Source organism: Panthera leo, chromosome E3, assembly GCF_018350215.1.
Source record: "Panthera leo isolate Ple1 chromosome E3, P.leo_Ple1_pat1.1, whole genome shotgun sequence".
NCBI lineage: Eukaryota > Metazoa > Chordata > Mammalia > Carnivora > Felidae > Panthera > Panthera leo.
In genome coordinates, this window is record NC_056694.1 from 22,006,545 (window position 1) to 22,023,718 (window position 17,174).

A 17,174-nucleotide genomic window follows, 5' to 3' on the forward strand; every position below is an offset into this window, starting at 1 on the left:
TCACACAGAGGCGAGCCAGTCCCACGGCAGGCAGGGAGTTTGTGCAAGAAGTAGCCGGAAGAAACAGAACACGCCCAGCTTGGTTGGTTACAACAAGGCAAAACCTTTAATAACATGAGTGCTTATTACATTAGCTGCTTCAGGGCTCTGACATCTTTGATTTCTGGTCATGTTTTTCTAACACGTAAAGGTGAATGCCTCCCTCAGGGCCACCTGGGCGTGTGGGGTCCTGAGGATTCATGTGAGTGGGCAATGGGGACAACTGCACGCGCCTGGGGAATCGGGGGTCCCCCTCCCCCCCAAGCCACCACCCGTGACTTTGAGTAAAGTCCTCTTCCAAGGAGGGAAGAATGTGGAGGTCCTTCCAGTAAAGAAGGAAGAGAGGAAAACATCTGGCACAGATACACAGAGAGAGAAATGACATCATGGGGTTGGCTTGAAAAGTTGGGGGGGGGGCCTGGAGGGGGAGGGTTGGGAGTTGGGGGAGGGGGGTAGGACCCGGAGGGCCCGGGGCCAAGTTTGGGAGAGGGCTGAGTCCATTTGGTTTCATTCTTTGTAAAAAGTAATACCATCACGAGGACCATGCCATGCAACCTCCCAGCCACCTCTGTTCGCTGCCCCCGCGGCTGTGCTGGGGCGGAGGCCAGAGGGCAGAGGTCAGTTCAGACGGGCGTAGTGCGCCTGTTGGCCGGATTATTATGCAGCGACTCCTTGAACTCTTTGGGCGTGGAATTGTGGAACTGTAGAAAAGCGTGGTCCCGGTCGGAGTTGAGGAGGGTCCCCATGGTGATCTTTGAGGGGTCCCGGGAGAGGGTGAACATGGAGATGTCAGTGGAAGGGATGGTGTGGAAGCCTTTGCTGATGGGGGACAGGTCTCGGGATCTGGGCTCCGTGGAGCGCGAACTTGAACGCCTCCGGAATCGATACCTGTAGGGCGGAAGGCGTGCAAAGGTGGATTTCTTCAGGAGCTCCGAGTGGGATTTGGCACGTAACTGCTGATGTTTTTCTATATAGATGTGCACAGCGACAACTCCCACGATTTCTGCGATGATGAAAGAGAAGGCCCCGAAATAAAAGGACCAGCCATAGGAGTAGCTTTTTTTGGAGTCACGCTGCCCGGGGTCTCCGGCATTGGCTGATATATAAACTATGATGCCGATGATGTTGCTTAACCCTAAAAGAAGGGAAAAGAGAAACACATCTTTCACACACCTCTGCGGTAACTTTGAGCCTTGAAATATTTACAGAAAGTGTGGAGGTAACAGGGAGACGGGTGAATGGATTTATGGCTGGGAAATCCCACCATGGGGTATGTCTCACGAGGTCCGTCTCTTGGGATGTGAGGAATTCTGCTGCTCGGTCCCCGGTGGCCTGCGTTCAGCTATGGGATGCGCCCTATTTCTGTAGCGAGCGCCGGCGAGCTCCGGAATGCATGCATTCTCCCTTACGAGCCATTCATTCCATCCAAACCTGATCTCTGGCGCTAAGTCATGAGGATGGCAGAATGAAGGAGGTACAGGTACCCGCCTCTGAATTCCTCACCGTGGGTAGGAGAGACTGACATGTAAATGCAATTAGAGCAAAATACAGGGAGGGCTCTATCAGAGACGCATGTAAAATGGTTCGGGAGCAAAGGGAGGCAAGACAGGTGCGCCCCTGGGGTTTGAAAACAAGGTGACATTGAATGGGGTTGAGCCAGGAGCCGAAAGGCTACTGACTACATTATGTGACAGAAGAAATCAAGAGTGACCTGCTAGGGTGTTAGCTTGGATGATGAGGTGACATCCTGAGCTAAAATGAGAGGCAGCAAAGAGAACAGGTTTAGAGAAGAGGAAGGATTGGAATGCACTGAGGTGGACGTGTTTATCGAGAGTCTAAATGCAGCTGTCCGGTGGACATAGATGGGTCTACACCTGTAGTTGGGGGACCCAACGAGTCCAAGGGGAAGGGACAGTAGCTTACTAAGTCTTTTTTATCTGCACCGGAGAAGGTAATGCTTTCAGTTAGCTGTCGGTTGAGCGTCAGGAATTGGGGAGCGCGAAGCCAACGTCCCCAGTAGGCATGGCCTGCAGACTTAGTGTCCCTAAGTGCCATCGGAGTAGCCCTGGAAATAGTCACTTAGAGATGAGCTGATTCTCTAGGGAGTGGTAAGAAGAAACAATAGAACCTGAGGACCCAGGGGCTGTGATGATCTCTGACCACCTTCCTCACATTATTGTTCCAAAGGTTGAGTCTCTCTTTTTGTCTCTTCCGGGGCGTGATACCAACATTGACTCGGGGGAGTTGGTATATCGGCTGGCATCTCCTTGCCTCCAATTTTAGGGCGGGGCTAAATGGAGGCCCTCGTTACAGTTCCTAGCACAGCTGGTGAGTAACCAGATCCAGCGGCCTCCTGTGCTCCCTTTCTGGTCCTTGGCTGCTCCGTACTCTTCTTGTGGATCCCCAAGGTCTCCCCAGTGGTCCATCAACTAAAGGGTTAAAGCTGGGCACGGCAGGGGCCACGAGACTCTGCTCCAGCGCTGTTCTGACCTGCTGGTGCACGTGCCTTGAGGGGAGTTAATATTGGATTCTGATCTCTGGCCATTCATTCTCCATCTAGGACTTGCTTCAGGAAGGCGGGCTGGGGGGTCTGCTTCTGCCCCGTCTCCTCTTGCAGGCATGATCCTACGCAGGCATCCAGCAGGTAGGCAGCGAGTTCTAATCACTGAGCTATTTCTAAACATGGGCGTTGACACAGACAGCCCCGTGTCAGGCTGCAGGAAACCACAGGATGAAAAACTCCTTCTCTTTCTGGAGTGTCAATTCGGCTTGAAGATTAGTGGGGAAGACACATTCTTTTATATTAAAATGAACATGGATATAATAAGGAGGAGAGAGCAGAATTCACATGAATTTTTAAGTGTAAATGGGAGCCAGACTTCAAAGACATTTCAGCTCACTCAAGGCGCTTCTAGTGATGCCCCCCGAGTCCCCAGGGCCATGTTTTCTTTCTCCTCTGCTAGCAGGGAAATTCTGGTGGCAAAGTTTGGGAGGCCCCTCAAGGAGGCCTTTTTTGGGGGAGGGGGAGGGGGAGAAGTTCAAAGAAAGACTTGGATGTCAGACCAGGTTAAAGGAGGCAGGAAGCCAAGTGACTTGCCATTAACTTATAGGGCTCTTACCATGTGCCAGGCACTGTACAAAGTCTTAACATGCATCATCTCAGTTATTACAACCGACCTGCTCCTCCCTTGGGGAGTCTGGGTGGCACAGTTGGTTAAGCATCTGACTCTTGGTCTCAGCTTGGGTCATGATCTCACAGTTTGTGAGTTTGAGCCCCACATCAGGCTCTGAGCTGATGGCACAGAGCCTGCTTGGGATTCTGTCTCTCCTTCTCTGTGCCCCTCCCCGATTTGTGCGCACGCGTACTCTCTCTCTCTCTCTCAAAATAAATAAATAAACTTAAAAAATTAAAAAAAAAAACTAATCCTCTCTTAAAGTTTATTTCTTTATTTTTTGGTAATCTCTACATCCAACGTGGGGTTAGAGCTCACGACCCTGAGATCAAGAGTTGCACACTTTTCCAGCTAAGCCAGCCAGGTGCCTCTAACCCTCTTTTACAGAAGAGGAAACTGAGGCACAGAGAAGCTATGTAACTTTCCACGCTGACAGTGCTAGGAAATAGTAGAGGTGGGATTTGAACCCAGGACTGTGTTTTGGCCACAGTGCACTTAGATTTCAGTAACAAATTTTAGGAAGAACAAGATGTAGGTGGGCAATCACTTTCTCCCAACCACTAGACTGTCAACATCTTGAGGGCAGACCTAGGCTGGCTTTGTTCATGGCTTTGGCCCCATCTCCTAGCCCAGAGCCTGGCCATAGCCAAGAGTGTTTCCTGAATGACTAAGCACATTGAGGTGCCCGAGAATTAACAGGTGCAATGTATATACCAGCAGCTCCTATGTAGTAAGTGGTTACTGTGTACTAGGTGCTATCCTAGGCATCTTACAAATACAAACTCATTTGAGCCTCTTAACAGCCTCAAGAAGTAGGGCCATCGTTACCCCCACTTTTCAGATAAGGAAACTAAGTCACAGAGAGGTGAAGGGACTTGCCCAAGTTTACACAGCTGGGAAGTAGTAGAGCCAAGATTTGCACCCTGCAGCCTGGCTTCAGAGGCCATGCTCCTCAGTATTATGCACAGTGCCTGTCCCGTAGTAGGTGCTCAATAAAAGGTTGTTGACTGCTTGGCTGAAACCTCAGATCCTAAGAAGAGCTGAGCAAAAAAGAGCCTTAGAGAGTGCCGAATCCTCTGACACTTTCATTTTATAGGTGGGAAAATGGAGGCATTTCAGCATTCCTTTGGGAGATGGGGGTGTCTAGGAATAGGCCCCAAGCTTCTGGCTTCTCCTCAGGGCTTTCACCGCTGCCCCTCATGTTTCCCAGTCCCCATGTGTCCGATCCACCTGCCATCTTTCACAATACCCTTTGAGAGAAAGAAGTTGCTGGTGACACACTCTTCCCTGACAATCCCCTTGGGGGACAAAATAATGATCCTTCTCCCACATGGGAAACCCGAATGTCAGCACAATGCATTATGCACTGGGTCAGTCAGAGCCCAGCGGGTCTGGACAGGCCGCGGATGACTAGAAAGTGCCTCAAAGCCACACAAATTCCCGAGTTTGCCAGTTGCTACCGTCAGTCCACACAGAGCGTGGTCAGGGGCCGTGACCACCTTTGGGCTGACCACATCCCCATGGCAAGATGGCGGCTTTCTCTCTGGTCTGTTGCTGGATTTGGTGTGGTTCAACTTCCCCGTTTTCCTGTTTCCCAGGGCAAACAGTGGGGGAAGAATGGGGGCAAGGTCTAGGAGGGGGGCAGGGCGCTGGGTTTTAGACTTTGGAGCCATGTCGTTGCTGCTTTTCCAATACTAGAAAGTAATATTGGGGGGCACCTGGCTGGCTCAGTCAGAGGAGCATGTGACTCTCGATCTCGGGGCTGTGAGTTCGAGCCCCGCGTTACGTGTAGTGATGACTAAAAAAAAAATAAAATAAACTTAAAAAAGAAAATAAAATAATATTGTGCTTTTTATGGTCAGCCTCTTTCCAACAACACTGAGACGTGGATACTATTATTATTTCCCATTTTACAGTCGAAGAAACCAGGGTATGGGGAGTCGGGGAGGTTCCCGAGGCTCACCCAGGTAGAGCCAGAATTAACATCTAGAAGGAAAGCCCCCCCTTTACACATCATTTCTTCTTCTACTGTTCCCACCCTGCTAAATGGTCTGCCATCACTGGGCCAAGTTGGAAGGCCACCACCAGAGTTGAGTCCCCTTCCCCCACCCACCTTGTTCTACGCTTCTCTAAAGCATTCGTCCTGAGGGCACTGGATGAGGGGTGGGGTGGGAAGAGAAGGAAGGGGGGATGGACACGCAGGGGTAAGGGAGGAAATGAGGCGGGTGGAGGAGGGATGGAAATGGGGGGAGGAGAGAGAAGGCAGAGCATAGGGCCCCTTCCCGAACTGACTCATCCTTCTCGCCACCTTCTGGACAGGCCAGGTATTGGTTATGAGCTCTTCCCAGAGGGCATCCGGAGCTGCTGGCTTTCTACCTGGTTCCCGGAGACGCTTTGAACAATATGAGGATTTGAGCCCTTGGAAAGCCGTGACACGTCTCAAAGGGCCAGAGACATACGCAGACGTGCCCAAGTGAACAGAAAGGCGGACCCCGTCAAAGCACACTGAACCGGTCCTTCGGGTCACACATTACACGCACCACACCTGCCCCCCACCCTACGCACAAGCATGACCCTTGAACAACACGGGAGTTAGGGGTGCTGACCCCCCGCACAGTCAAAAATCCGTGTTTTACTTTTGGTTTTCCCAAAACTTAACTACTAATTGCCTACTGCTGACGGGAAGCCTTACTGAGAACACGGTCAACAAACTCGTATTTTGTTTGTTCTATGTATTCTATACTGTATTCTTACAATGAAGTAAGCTAGGGAAAAGAAAATGCCATTAAAAAAATCATAGGGAAGACAAAAATACATTTCCACTGCTATATGCATTTACTGAAAATCCGTTCCTCAGTGGACCCGCACAGTTCAAACCCATGTCGTTCAAGGGTCACCGTACATATGCTGTCTCACTAGTCAGCCCCTCTCCCCCTCTGAGCTGATCCTGCCACCCTAGTCTCCTGCCTTCCTATGATGCCACCCTCGCGTATCAGCATCTTTGGTTCTAAGTAAAGTCTGTGGCTCTTCATTCTTTTTTTTTTTTAATTTTGTTTCAGAGAGAGAGAGAGAGACAGGGAGAGCAGAGGAGAGGGGCAGAGGGAGGGAGAGAGAGAATCCCAAGCAGGTTCCACGCCCAGAGCAGAGCCTGGCACAGTGGGGCTCCATCCCACGACCCTGGGATCATGACCTGAGCAGAAGTCAAACTCGGAGGCTCAACTGACTGAGCCACCCGGGAGCCCCTGGCTTTCCATTGTTCACACGAGCGGAGTATTTTCTCGCTCTTGCCCTGGATGGAACCCTGAAGAGCACTGCTCTGTCCTCGTGGGCCTGGCTGGGGGTTGGTGCCTGTGAGGACCTCGGGGCCGGGGCCGGAAGCTCACCTGCAGAGACGAAAAAGATGCCCGCACTGAGGATGACATTGTGTCTGCTTCGGTGGAATTCGCTGGCTGCCACGCAGAGCCCGCCAAAGAAGAGGAGCGTGACGCTGAGGATGGGGAAGACACTGGAGGCCCTCACAGCTCCTGCGGAGAGAAGGGGAGAGGGTTCCACCTGCGTCTCCGCCAGCCCCGGGATCCACCCATCCCAGGCACAGGCGTCCCAGGGGAAAACAGCGCCTGCGCAGGAGGACAGAGCCTGCATCTAACACGGGCGTGAGACCAGTACGGCCGCTCAGGGCTCTGTGCTCGGTGCTAACGCTCTCCAGTCGCTGTCCTGAAATTCTTAATCAGTCTGTCTTTGAATTGCGTTTTAGAAGTGAAGTCTGATGGGCCCACGGACATTGCACTAGGGGACTCGGAGCCTTGACTTGTGTCATCGTCTCTGTCTCCCCACACCCCCTTCTCCTTGGGATGGGACCTTAGCTGTCCATTCTCCTGCCCCAACCAGTGATCACTGGCACCCTTCGTTCCTGGTGGGGGCTGGGCATGGATGGAGGAAGGATCAGGGTTCGGTGCGAGCCCCAGGCACCTGCAAAGCTATGCATTCACCCCTCAGAGTGTCTCCATGCCCCTCGGGGTAGTGTGACATAGGTAGGCAAATAAAAGACACTGTGACAGATCAAGAGAGAGAGAGAACAAAAAAGAAGAAAAAGCTTTTTTGCCTGTGTTTTGAAGGAGGAGCTGGGATCTTCCTTCACCCTGGACCCTGCCAATTCTGTAGCCAGCCCTGCACCCAGAGTCTCTCCCGTCGGCTCACACGCTGTTGGCCAAAATGCAGAGCCTTTCCCCACTGCACACCTATCTTTGCCTATTCCTTGGTCTGGCAATATTCTCTTGATACCCACTTAGTCACTGAATGAACAAAGGAGTTTACTTATTCATGCAACAATGTTACTGTGTACCTACTGGATGCCAGGCGCTGTGCTGGGCCCTCAGGTACCACCAGGGGACATGTGCGGCCACCCCCAGGGCACAGGAGCTGCCCTTCAAAGTAGGGGCTGGCTGAGGGGCTGGAGCAGCTCCTGGAGGCCCCTGTGTTAACTCTTTAGTTGCTGGATCATGGAGAGGCCCTAAGGGAGGCCCCTTAGGCCTGGGGGAGGGGTCCTATGGTAGGGGTTCCAATATTTACCCAGCCAGTATAAGGGTATTTCCTGGTCTGTCCAGACCAGAATATACCAGTTGAATAAATTCCATGTTCACGGTGTACAAAAGAGTTAGGGTCCCAGGTGTCATGGGGCTTACAAGCCAGTTGAGTTGACAGTCAGACATGGCTATGTCATTTGCAGGCCCCAGTGCAAAATGAAAATGCAAGGTCTCTTGTTCCAACATTAAGCATTTCAAGATGGCGACTGGAGAGAATTGAACACCATGAGGCTCTTGGAAGGGCCGGGGATGGTGAGAAGTTGGAGGATTTAGGGTATATTTCTTTTGATCGATCGATTGATTGATTGATTTAGAGCAGGGGAGGGGCAGACAGAGAAGGAGAGAGAAAGAATCCCAAGGAGGCTCCAAGCTGTCCGCGTGAAGCCAGATGTGGAGCTTGAACTTACAAACCCCGAGATCATGACCTGAGCCAAAACCAAGAGTCAGGTGCTAACCGACCGAGCCACCCAGGCGCCCCAGGATATGATCCTAAGGTGAAGCCACCAGAACTGGCAGTGCGTGGTGGGAGACACAGGAGTTGAAAACCGTGCCCATATCTGGTGCCATGCTGCTGAGCTCAGGGTGGTGCCCAAAATGCCTAGGGCATGTGCAGGTGCAGCAGTGGGGGGGGGGGGGGGGGGCGGGTCACGGCAGGAAGGGTGTGAGTTCATTTTTGGCCTTGGGAAGTTCAAAGCTGAAGGTTCAAGGCTTTCAAGCCCCCCATTCATGGTGACCCTACCCCTGCTGTTTCTCTTTGCCACTGCACGGAGGTGCTTATATGCCAACTGCCAAACTCTTTCTACAACTTGATGTCATGTCACAAAAGTTTTCTGAAAGTCTGGTAGCTGATTTAGCCAAGTGGGTTGCCTGGGAAGGGCACTGGAGTAGAAGTGGGGTGAGGGTGTGAGGGCACACAAGGGTGAGGTTCTCTTAATGAGAAGAAAAGGAAAGAGTGTTTGCTTTTGCCTAAAGACAGCCACCCAAATACCCAGCACTGGAGTCTGGGCAGACCCGGGGCCCCATAACAGCGTCCCTCCCAACACTCTGCTTCCATGGTGAGATTTTGGGAGAGGCTGGATTCCCTGCTTCCTTTAGCCCCCAGTCGAGGGGTACCCTGGGGAGGGGGGCTCTGGCGTCCCGGGTGGGCACATGAGCCTGGCTGCAGGCACAGCTCATTTATAACTTCTCAATATTGACGCGTATGACTTATGGGCTTCCATTTGGACCCTCAGCCTGGGACCCCACAAATAACAGGGGTTGATCTGCCTCCAAAGGCTTTAAGGGAAACTTGCGAACAAACCTTTAAAGCGTTCGTTCGCATTGTGTATTGGCAGGAATTGTGCAAATATTCAATGTGATGAGTTTAATTGATTGAAAGAGCCTTTAAATTAAAAAAAAAAATTTCAAAGCATGATTAAATTATGATTATGCACAAAGGAAACAATCTGAACGTTTGACGCTATTGAATCGTGTTGCTTATAAAAGTGCAACTTTGCAAGGTGGCTGCAGTAAGGACGTGGCAACCAGCTGGTGGCCAGACTCACTCTTTACCCACAAACGAGATACAGGGCTGCAGGTGTCTGCCTCAGGACGTCGCCTCTGTGACTTACTCTACGTTCATATTAGCCCTATGGACACGAGGGGGCTTCAAACAAAAACGTTTTACTGTCTTCCTCCCCTACTTACTTCTTTCCTCTACTGTTCTTCCTCCCCAAACTATCTAGGGGTAAGTTGAGGTTGGAGACCCCTGCAGGAGCGTGCCCCTGGCTCCGTGTGGTGGGGTCGGGGATTCCAAAATTCCCAGTGGGACATTTGTGTACTCAGAAAGGCCTCTCCTTAACCTCAGCCTGATTCTCTGGCCAGTGAAGTGTGGGTGGACCGTGGGATGGGGGCAAGGACCCTCACCTTCTTAGGGGGAGCAAAATACTCTGTTGGAAAAGCAATCCACCTCTGGGAAGAACTTAAATCAGTTTTGCAAGTTGTGAAATAGAAGTTATAGCTGTGTTTCACCTCCAGCAGGGCAAACATCACCATGTTGCATTAAAGCAGGAAAGAAAAACAAAGAAAAACCATGGGTACTCAGTAAAATCCCTCTGGAGATGACACTAAGGTCACTCTTCTGAGGAGGTCCATGTACAAAGCAACATCTCTACGTGTGGCCTGTCGTCCCCATACCAAATTTTTCTGCTGCTGGTACAAATTCCCGTAGGCATTTGGATGAATCCTACTAGATGCATAAGGACCGCAAACAGAGAAATGGTATGTTTACATTTTAAAAATCATCTTAAAAACAACTATTTCTTAATCGACCCTACTACCCCTTACATTGTAATGTGGTTCAAGGCTCATATAGAGACTTACAGTCCGTCTGCAGACTAACAGGTGTGAGTAGGGCTAAAAGTGGTTGTAATTGAAACACCATTCTTCTTGAGTTACGAGTTACAAACATACTCTGAATAGGACAATTTATTGAAGTTTTTATTATTTTATTTTATTTTTAAAGTTTATTTTTGCGCGTGCGCGAGAGAGAAAGCAGGGGAGAGAAAGAGAGAGACAGAGAGGGAGACAGAAAATCTGAAGCAGGCTCTGTGTGGACAGTGGAGAGCCCTACTCAGGGGTCGAACTCACGAACCTCGAGATCAGGCCCTGATCCCAAGTTGGACACTTAACCGACTGACCCATCTAGGTGCCCCTCTTGAAGTTTTTATTTGTAATAGCCATAAAAAAAAACACCCCTTACTTTTAACATTCCCTAACAGTAAATTTAGTCAATGTCTTTGAAATTCCCTTTTGCGTGAACTTGACACACATTTTGTTGAAGAAGTTACATTTAGATTATGTTAAGCCCCAAGTTCTCTCTGTGCCTAGATCAATGTCAGGCCCCTATTTGCAGCTGGACTTTGCTATGCTTGTCTCGTGCAACAGAAAAGAGAGAGCCCACATTGCTTCATCATTCCAAGTTGAGCCCTGGGCTGAGGGTAACGTGTGTGAGCTCCGTTAAATTTCTTGAGCCTGTCACGTAGATGACATTATCATCTCCATATCCGACTAGATAAAGACGGCTGAGAGATGGAAAGGTTAAGCAATTTGACCCAGGTTTAATCCAGCCAGTAGGGAGTCAGACAAGGGTAAAAGCCCAGGCCAACCAGAACCCAGAAACCTCACACCAAGCCATCATCTCTTCTGCCCCTCACGTGCTGCCTTTGTGACAGTCCCGCGTCAGATCCAGGTTACTGATCTCGGGACAACCCCAGCCCAGATGCTGGCCCTGCCCCAATAGGATGGAAACTGCAGAGAGGGGAACTTGGATTTACATCTATTCTCCCAGGGCTTGCCCCTTAGGACCGTGCCCATTAACACCTCAACTCAACTCTCTCAGGAAGGCGAAAACTTGTGTTCTAGTTGGAGAAAATTCCTTAGATTTTCTCCTAAGCAGACTAAAAAGAACCTTTCAGTTTTGACTCACCTACTTTTCCCCTTTCTATTTCTGGTTTATTGACATTAAAGAGACTTAGATATCAGAATCGCTTGAATGTCTCTGTCTAGTAGCAAAGGTCCCAGAAGCTCCTTTGGAGTATCCGTTTCCAGGGGTGAGCATTGAGGAGCCTCAGGAGCAGCCGGGTGACTGCAGGGCCACCCTCCCCTCCCTGGCCCCCCACCCTGGGGGAGACCCCAGAAGTGGAAACTTACGCAGGAGGTACTCTGCTGTGTCTTGTTCATAGTCTGCGTCTTCAGGGAAGTGATCGATTTTCTTGCACACTCCTCGGAAAGCCCCTGTGGAAACAAATGTGGGCCTGAGCTGGGGGAGGAGCCAGAGCCCCTGGGGTGAGCCTGGGTCCTCACCCCTACGGTGAAGATCCTTCCATGGTTGTTGCTGGCTGTGCATATTGTTGGCCCGTCAGCATCTGTCTGGGACACAAAAGAGAGACAAGTAGAGGAGGAAAAAAAAAAAGAAGCAGAAGACTTAAATTTTTTGCCTCCTACATTTTTTGCATGATGTTAAGATCTATTGGGAAGGGCAAATAGCTATGAAACATAATCATTCATTATGAGGACTGCTTTATCTATCCCCCCCCCACACACAATTGGTGAGGAAAAAAAGAAGGAAATGGAGTTTGTATTAATTTTCCGTTTTATCGATGAGGAAACGGGCCTAAGAATTTTGCTTGAGCTCACATGGTAAATAGGGGAGCCAGCATCCCAATCATGATCTGCTGACTCCCAGGTGTCTATCCTGGGCGTAGCTTCAGGAATAGCACACTGCCCCTGATCCTGCTCATATCTGACACGGGACTATCCCCTCACTCCTTCTCCTACCCTGGGTCATAGTCTGCTGTGCTTGGCCGTGTGGCCCGCGCCTTCAGGAGACACAGAATGTACAGGTTTCTTGCAGAAACTGTCAGCATTTGCTTCCTTTTTTCTCTTCAAGATCAGTTTATAAAAAATGTTTATTTGAGACAGAAAGAGAGTGGGGGAGGAGCAAAAGAGAGAGAGAGAGAGAGAGAGAGAGAGACAGAGAGACAGAGAGACAGAGAGACAGAGAATCCCAAGCAGGCTCTGTGCTGTCAGTGCAGAGCCCGACCTCACGAACCCCTGAGATCATGACCTGAGCAGAAATCAAGAGTTGAACGCTTAACGGTGCCACCCAGGTGCCCCTAATATCAGTTTGACTTAAATCATTTTGGGGATTTGATAGTCATTGTGGGTGTTTGTTAACTAGGCAATTAACCAATCTCTGGGGCAGCTAATGGCTGTGCCACTTCTTATAAATGACAGCAATTTCTGAACTCCTCACCTTAACCCAGCAGGACATTATGCAACATTGTTCTCATCCCAGCCTGAGAAGGTGGCGTGGAGGGGAGGGGCAGTGTGATGTCACGGAGAGTAGACAAGGTTTTGGATCACACAGATCTGGCCTTATACTGCAGCACAGTTACTATAAGGATTAAATAAAGTATGTGAAGTGGAGATAATTTTTGCAAAACTCCAGGCATGCCATCGTAACAGCTAGTGCTTATGCAAGGCTTCCAGTGGACCAAGCACAGAGCTGAAACCTGACATCCCTTCTCTCAGTGACTCTTGTCCACCTCCCTGGGAGGTAGGGGCTATTAATCCTGACATTTGATGATGAGGCAACCCAGATCACAGAGGAGACTGAGGTGTCACAGCTGGAGAGGAGAAGAGTCGATATTGGAATCTAAGCTTCAAAGCCTGTGGTTTTCACCATTAGACTATGCAAGGTAGCCATTATTATTATGTTGATTATTATCTCGTAATAATGAGCGTCATGCACTTAACCCCTGTTACAAGTAGGCTCCGAGCCAGAGGCATTTCCCAACAAATGTGATGCGATATGCAGAACATCTCCTTGGTTCTGATTCTCTGCTCACCAGGCAAAGGGTGGACACAGAACCAAGGAGAGGGTCCTGGAGAGAAGACTTGCAGATTAAAGGAAATTCTTGGAAGAAACACAAAGTCATAGCTTCTTCCCTGATATTGAAAGAAAAAGCCTTCATTTTTTTTTCTTGTTCAGACTGTGTAAAAATTTTTGAATATTTATTTGAGAGAGAGAGAGAGAGAGAGAGAGAGTGAATGGGGGAGAAGAGCAGAGAGAGGGAGAGAGAGAGGATCTTAAGCAGGCTCCGCGGTCAGCGCAGAGCCTGACGTGGGGCTCGATCTCAGGACCACGAGATCATGACCTGAGCCGAAATCAAGAGTTGCATGGTTAACCGAATGAGCCACCCAGGCGCTCCCTTTTTTTTTTGGTTTAGATGTTAGAGTTCCATTCGCATATTCCTGTTAGTTTGTAAACCCCATTCCCTTCCAGCTCGTTGAATAATAAGTCATAGGAAGTCACACACGCTGAGCCCATGTCATGTACTGGGTGCTAACCTCACTCCTTTACATGTTTTATCCTTGTTAGCTCTCAAAACTGCCTTACGAAGTACCTGGCATTTTGACCCCCTTTTATAGGTGAGAAAACAAAGGCTTAGGAAAGTGAATGATTTCGTCAAGGCACACGGCCATAAATGGCATTCTCATAAGCGGCATGCTTGAATGAAGTCTGCCTGACTCCAAATTTAAAAATTTTTTAATGTTTATTTATTTTTGAGAGAGAGAGACAGAGAGAGAATGAGTGGGGAGGAGCAGAGAGAGGGAGACACAGAATATGAAGCAGGTGCCAGGCTCTGAGCTGTCGGCACAGAGCCTGATGCGGGGCTCGAACTCACGAATGGTGAGATCGTGACCTGAGCTGAAACCAGGAGTCGGCCGCTCAACCAACGGAGCCCCCCCAGGTGCCCCTCCAAAGCCAGGGTCTTAACCACTGTTGTGAATTGCTCTCTCTTCCACACATTGAGAGTTGCCAGCAACATCCCGGGCCAGGTGGCTTTATGATAATTTCGTGGTCTATCCATAGCCACCAATTGTGGAAATGAATTGGACCAGTGAGTGATTTTTTCCATCAACCATGTTTTTTTGCCCCATAATCTACGCTGGGGACCACCGAGCAAGGCAAAGGTGGTGGTTGTAGGACCGCCTACTGTTAGCTGTTTGACAGGCACCCCAAAGGCTTTGATAGGAAGAAAAGTTGGGGATGAGAACGAAATGTGAACGTTACTGAGACAGACCAGTCGGATCCACGTGGGAATAAAGAGCTCCGCGCATGTCTACACCTGCCTGCGAACCGGGCCTTACCCGAGGTGGTTCACACCTGGAAACTAGAGCTTAGAGCCAGCAAACACCGGAAGCTCCCGGAGAAACAGTCCCTGGTATTTAGGGTCTCAAGCCACCCACCACCTGTTCTTGCACAGCCCATGAGCTAAGAATGGTTTTTGCATATTCAGATGGCTGGAAAAAAAAAAAAAAACCGAAGAATATTGTTTCATGACACGCAAAAAACTACATGAAATTCAAATTTCAGTGTCTGCAAATAAGATTGTATTGAAGCACAACCGTGCCTGTTTGTTTATGGCTTCCACGCTATGATGGCAGAGCCGCGGAGTTGTGGCAGAAACAGCAAAGCCAAAAAATATTTACTATCTGGCTGGGGAAGGTTTTGCTGATCTGTGGTCTGAAGATCCCTGTCCTGTGAGATAACACAAAAAGAGGAGTCTGGGCCTTCCGGGGACTCTCGGAGGACATAATCCGAGCTGGTTCTTCTGAAGGGGATAACATCTAGGGCAAATCTGGGTCACGGAATGTTCTGTTTGGTGTTTTTGCCTGGTTTGTTTTATTTTTTACCTGCGGTAGTTTAATGCCTATTTTGATGTATTTTTTTTTAAATTCAATATGTTGCTGCAATTTAAAATTCAGGATATGTCACATGAAAGCCTCATTTACAGCTTCTGTTAAAAAAAATGGGGATCTCTGTCCCACATCTCCATGTGAAAACACTCCCCTGCACCTGGGGAGTCGGCCACCCCCTGGAGACCGGTGGGAACTTTCCAGCTGGCCAGATTCCTCATCTGGCTCTCTGGCACTTGAGCTACCTGTGGCGAATTACCTCCCCCAGCCTCAGTTTCTTCCTCTGTAGAATGACGATAGCAACAATAATGTCGTGGCGGTTGTCATGAGAATGAAAGGAGCCTCTAACAGCAGACAGAGCGTCGGCTGGTATTCTCAGCACATACTCTTTTAATCGGGCAATGACGTAAACCACTTAGCACAGCTCTTGGCACATAGTAAGAGCTCAATAAATTATAGCTATTACTACCATTGGTTTTGGTAGGTATTTTAGGACCAGAAGAGACACATTGGTGCCAGGTTGAGATTTAAAAAAACAATCTAAAACGAAAGGGAATCAAGAATTTCCCTGAGGAAGACTCCACGCTGAAAAGGAAGCTGCTGCCATCACGACTCATCAAAAAGTGAACTTGGCCGTTCATGCAAAGAGCACATTGCCAGCTCCCTGAAATAACCACTGTTTAGCATTGCTGTATATTTCCTTCCAGACTCCCCCCCCCCCCCATGCTTTCACACACAAATGGTTTTATAAAATTGAGATCATGATGTTCTTCTCACTTACATTTTTCTCAGGAGTATTTCCCCCTATCAGTAAATCTAAGAAAAACAGGATGGGTTGGACTTGCCCACGAACCGCAGAGGGTGGAACCAAGAGAGACGTTGAAAGCATCTTCCCTGCAAGGATGAGGCAGGACACAGGGACAAGCACTCACCCAGCACAGTTTAAGCGAAGGCCCTGGGGCAGAGAGAAGCAGAAAGCAGGAATGTGGTAAACTGGGGGGAGGATCGGTGGTGGGAGGTGATCTGGGCGCAGATCCGGTGGTTACAGGGGAGAGGCAATGGGCACGCAGGGTAGGGCAGGTGTGAGACCTAGGCTGTGAGAACCCACAGACCGCAGGACCCCGGGAAGAGGTCTGGAATGGAAGAGAGAACCAAGGTAGATTTCCTGGCGTGTCAAAGTGAATCAGTTGCAGAGACTGGCTTTCTGGTGAAAACAAGCCTCATCCTGGGCAGAAAAGAATGTGCTGATGGTTCATCTCTGGCTCAGCCGATGGAAAAACACGTCTTCCGTAAGAGGAAGGGGACTTTCTTTCAACCAACAAGGCTTCTTAAAGGTCAGACCCTAGAAATATTCCCAGTAAAATAAAAAATGAGGTAAGAACGCCCACCATCGCTTCTGTTATTTACCACGGTTCTACAAGTTCTAGTGCAAGAAGAAATAAAGCAGAATTGAGAGTAACAGGCAATAGAAAAAAATAGGACAAAATTATCATTTTTTTTCCAGGTGAGAGAATAGTTTGCTTAGAAAGCTCGAGGCAATTTGCTGGACAAAATATTAGTATGAATGAAAGAGCTCAGTCAGGTGGCTTCTTCTAAGCTATTAAACCACATAAGAAAGAAGTAATAATTAAGTCATTGTGGCACCGATGTTTGAAGAGTAACATTGATCAGAATATTTGTCAATGCAGAGAAATATTACAAGGAAAACAAGAAGCAGTCCATTATCCTATGCTCAGATAATCGCCGTTAACTGAAAAGAATAGAGGTATTTAGGGGTGCCTGGATGGCTCAGTTGGTTAAGTGTCTGACTCTTGATTTCAGCTCAGGTCATGATCTCATGGTTTGTGAGATGGAGCCCCACATCAGGCTCTGTGCTGACAGCATGAAGCCTGCTTGGGATTCTCTCTCTCTTTCTCTGTCTGTCTCTCCCTGGCTCGTGCTCACTCGCTCTCTCTCAAAAATAAGTGAATAAACTTAAAAAAATGGAGGTATTCATAGTTGGAAAATTCAGACAGTAGATATCAAAAGGCATAAGATTAAAAGTGAAAGCATTTCCGTAACCACCCCCCCCCCCACAAATTCTGTCACCTGATAGCTCAGTAGAGCAACTTCTGTTGACCAAATGTTGAGTGAA

General features: G+C 49.1%; 1 protein-coding gene across 1 annotated transcript in view; it reads right to left on the minus strand.

Annotated features, from left to right (window-relative positions):
- Window positions 1-506: 506 nt before the first annotated feature.
- Window positions 507-17,174, minus strand: part of CACNG3 (calcium voltage-gated channel auxiliary subunit gamma 3) — a 28,547-nt gene continuing 11,879 nt past the window's right edge. The window contains exons 2-4 of the mRNA XM_042922933.1: window positions 11,486-11,569; window positions 6,596-6,736; window positions 507-1,174 (exon numbers count right to left, since the gene is read on the minus strand). Coding sequence (XP_042778867.1) covers window positions 663-1,174; window positions 6,596-6,736; window positions 11,486-11,569 — 737 coding nt within the window. The 3' untranslated portion in view covers window positions 507-662. The remainder of the gene's footprint in view (window positions 1,175-6,595; window positions 6,737-11,485; window positions 11,570-17,174) is intronic.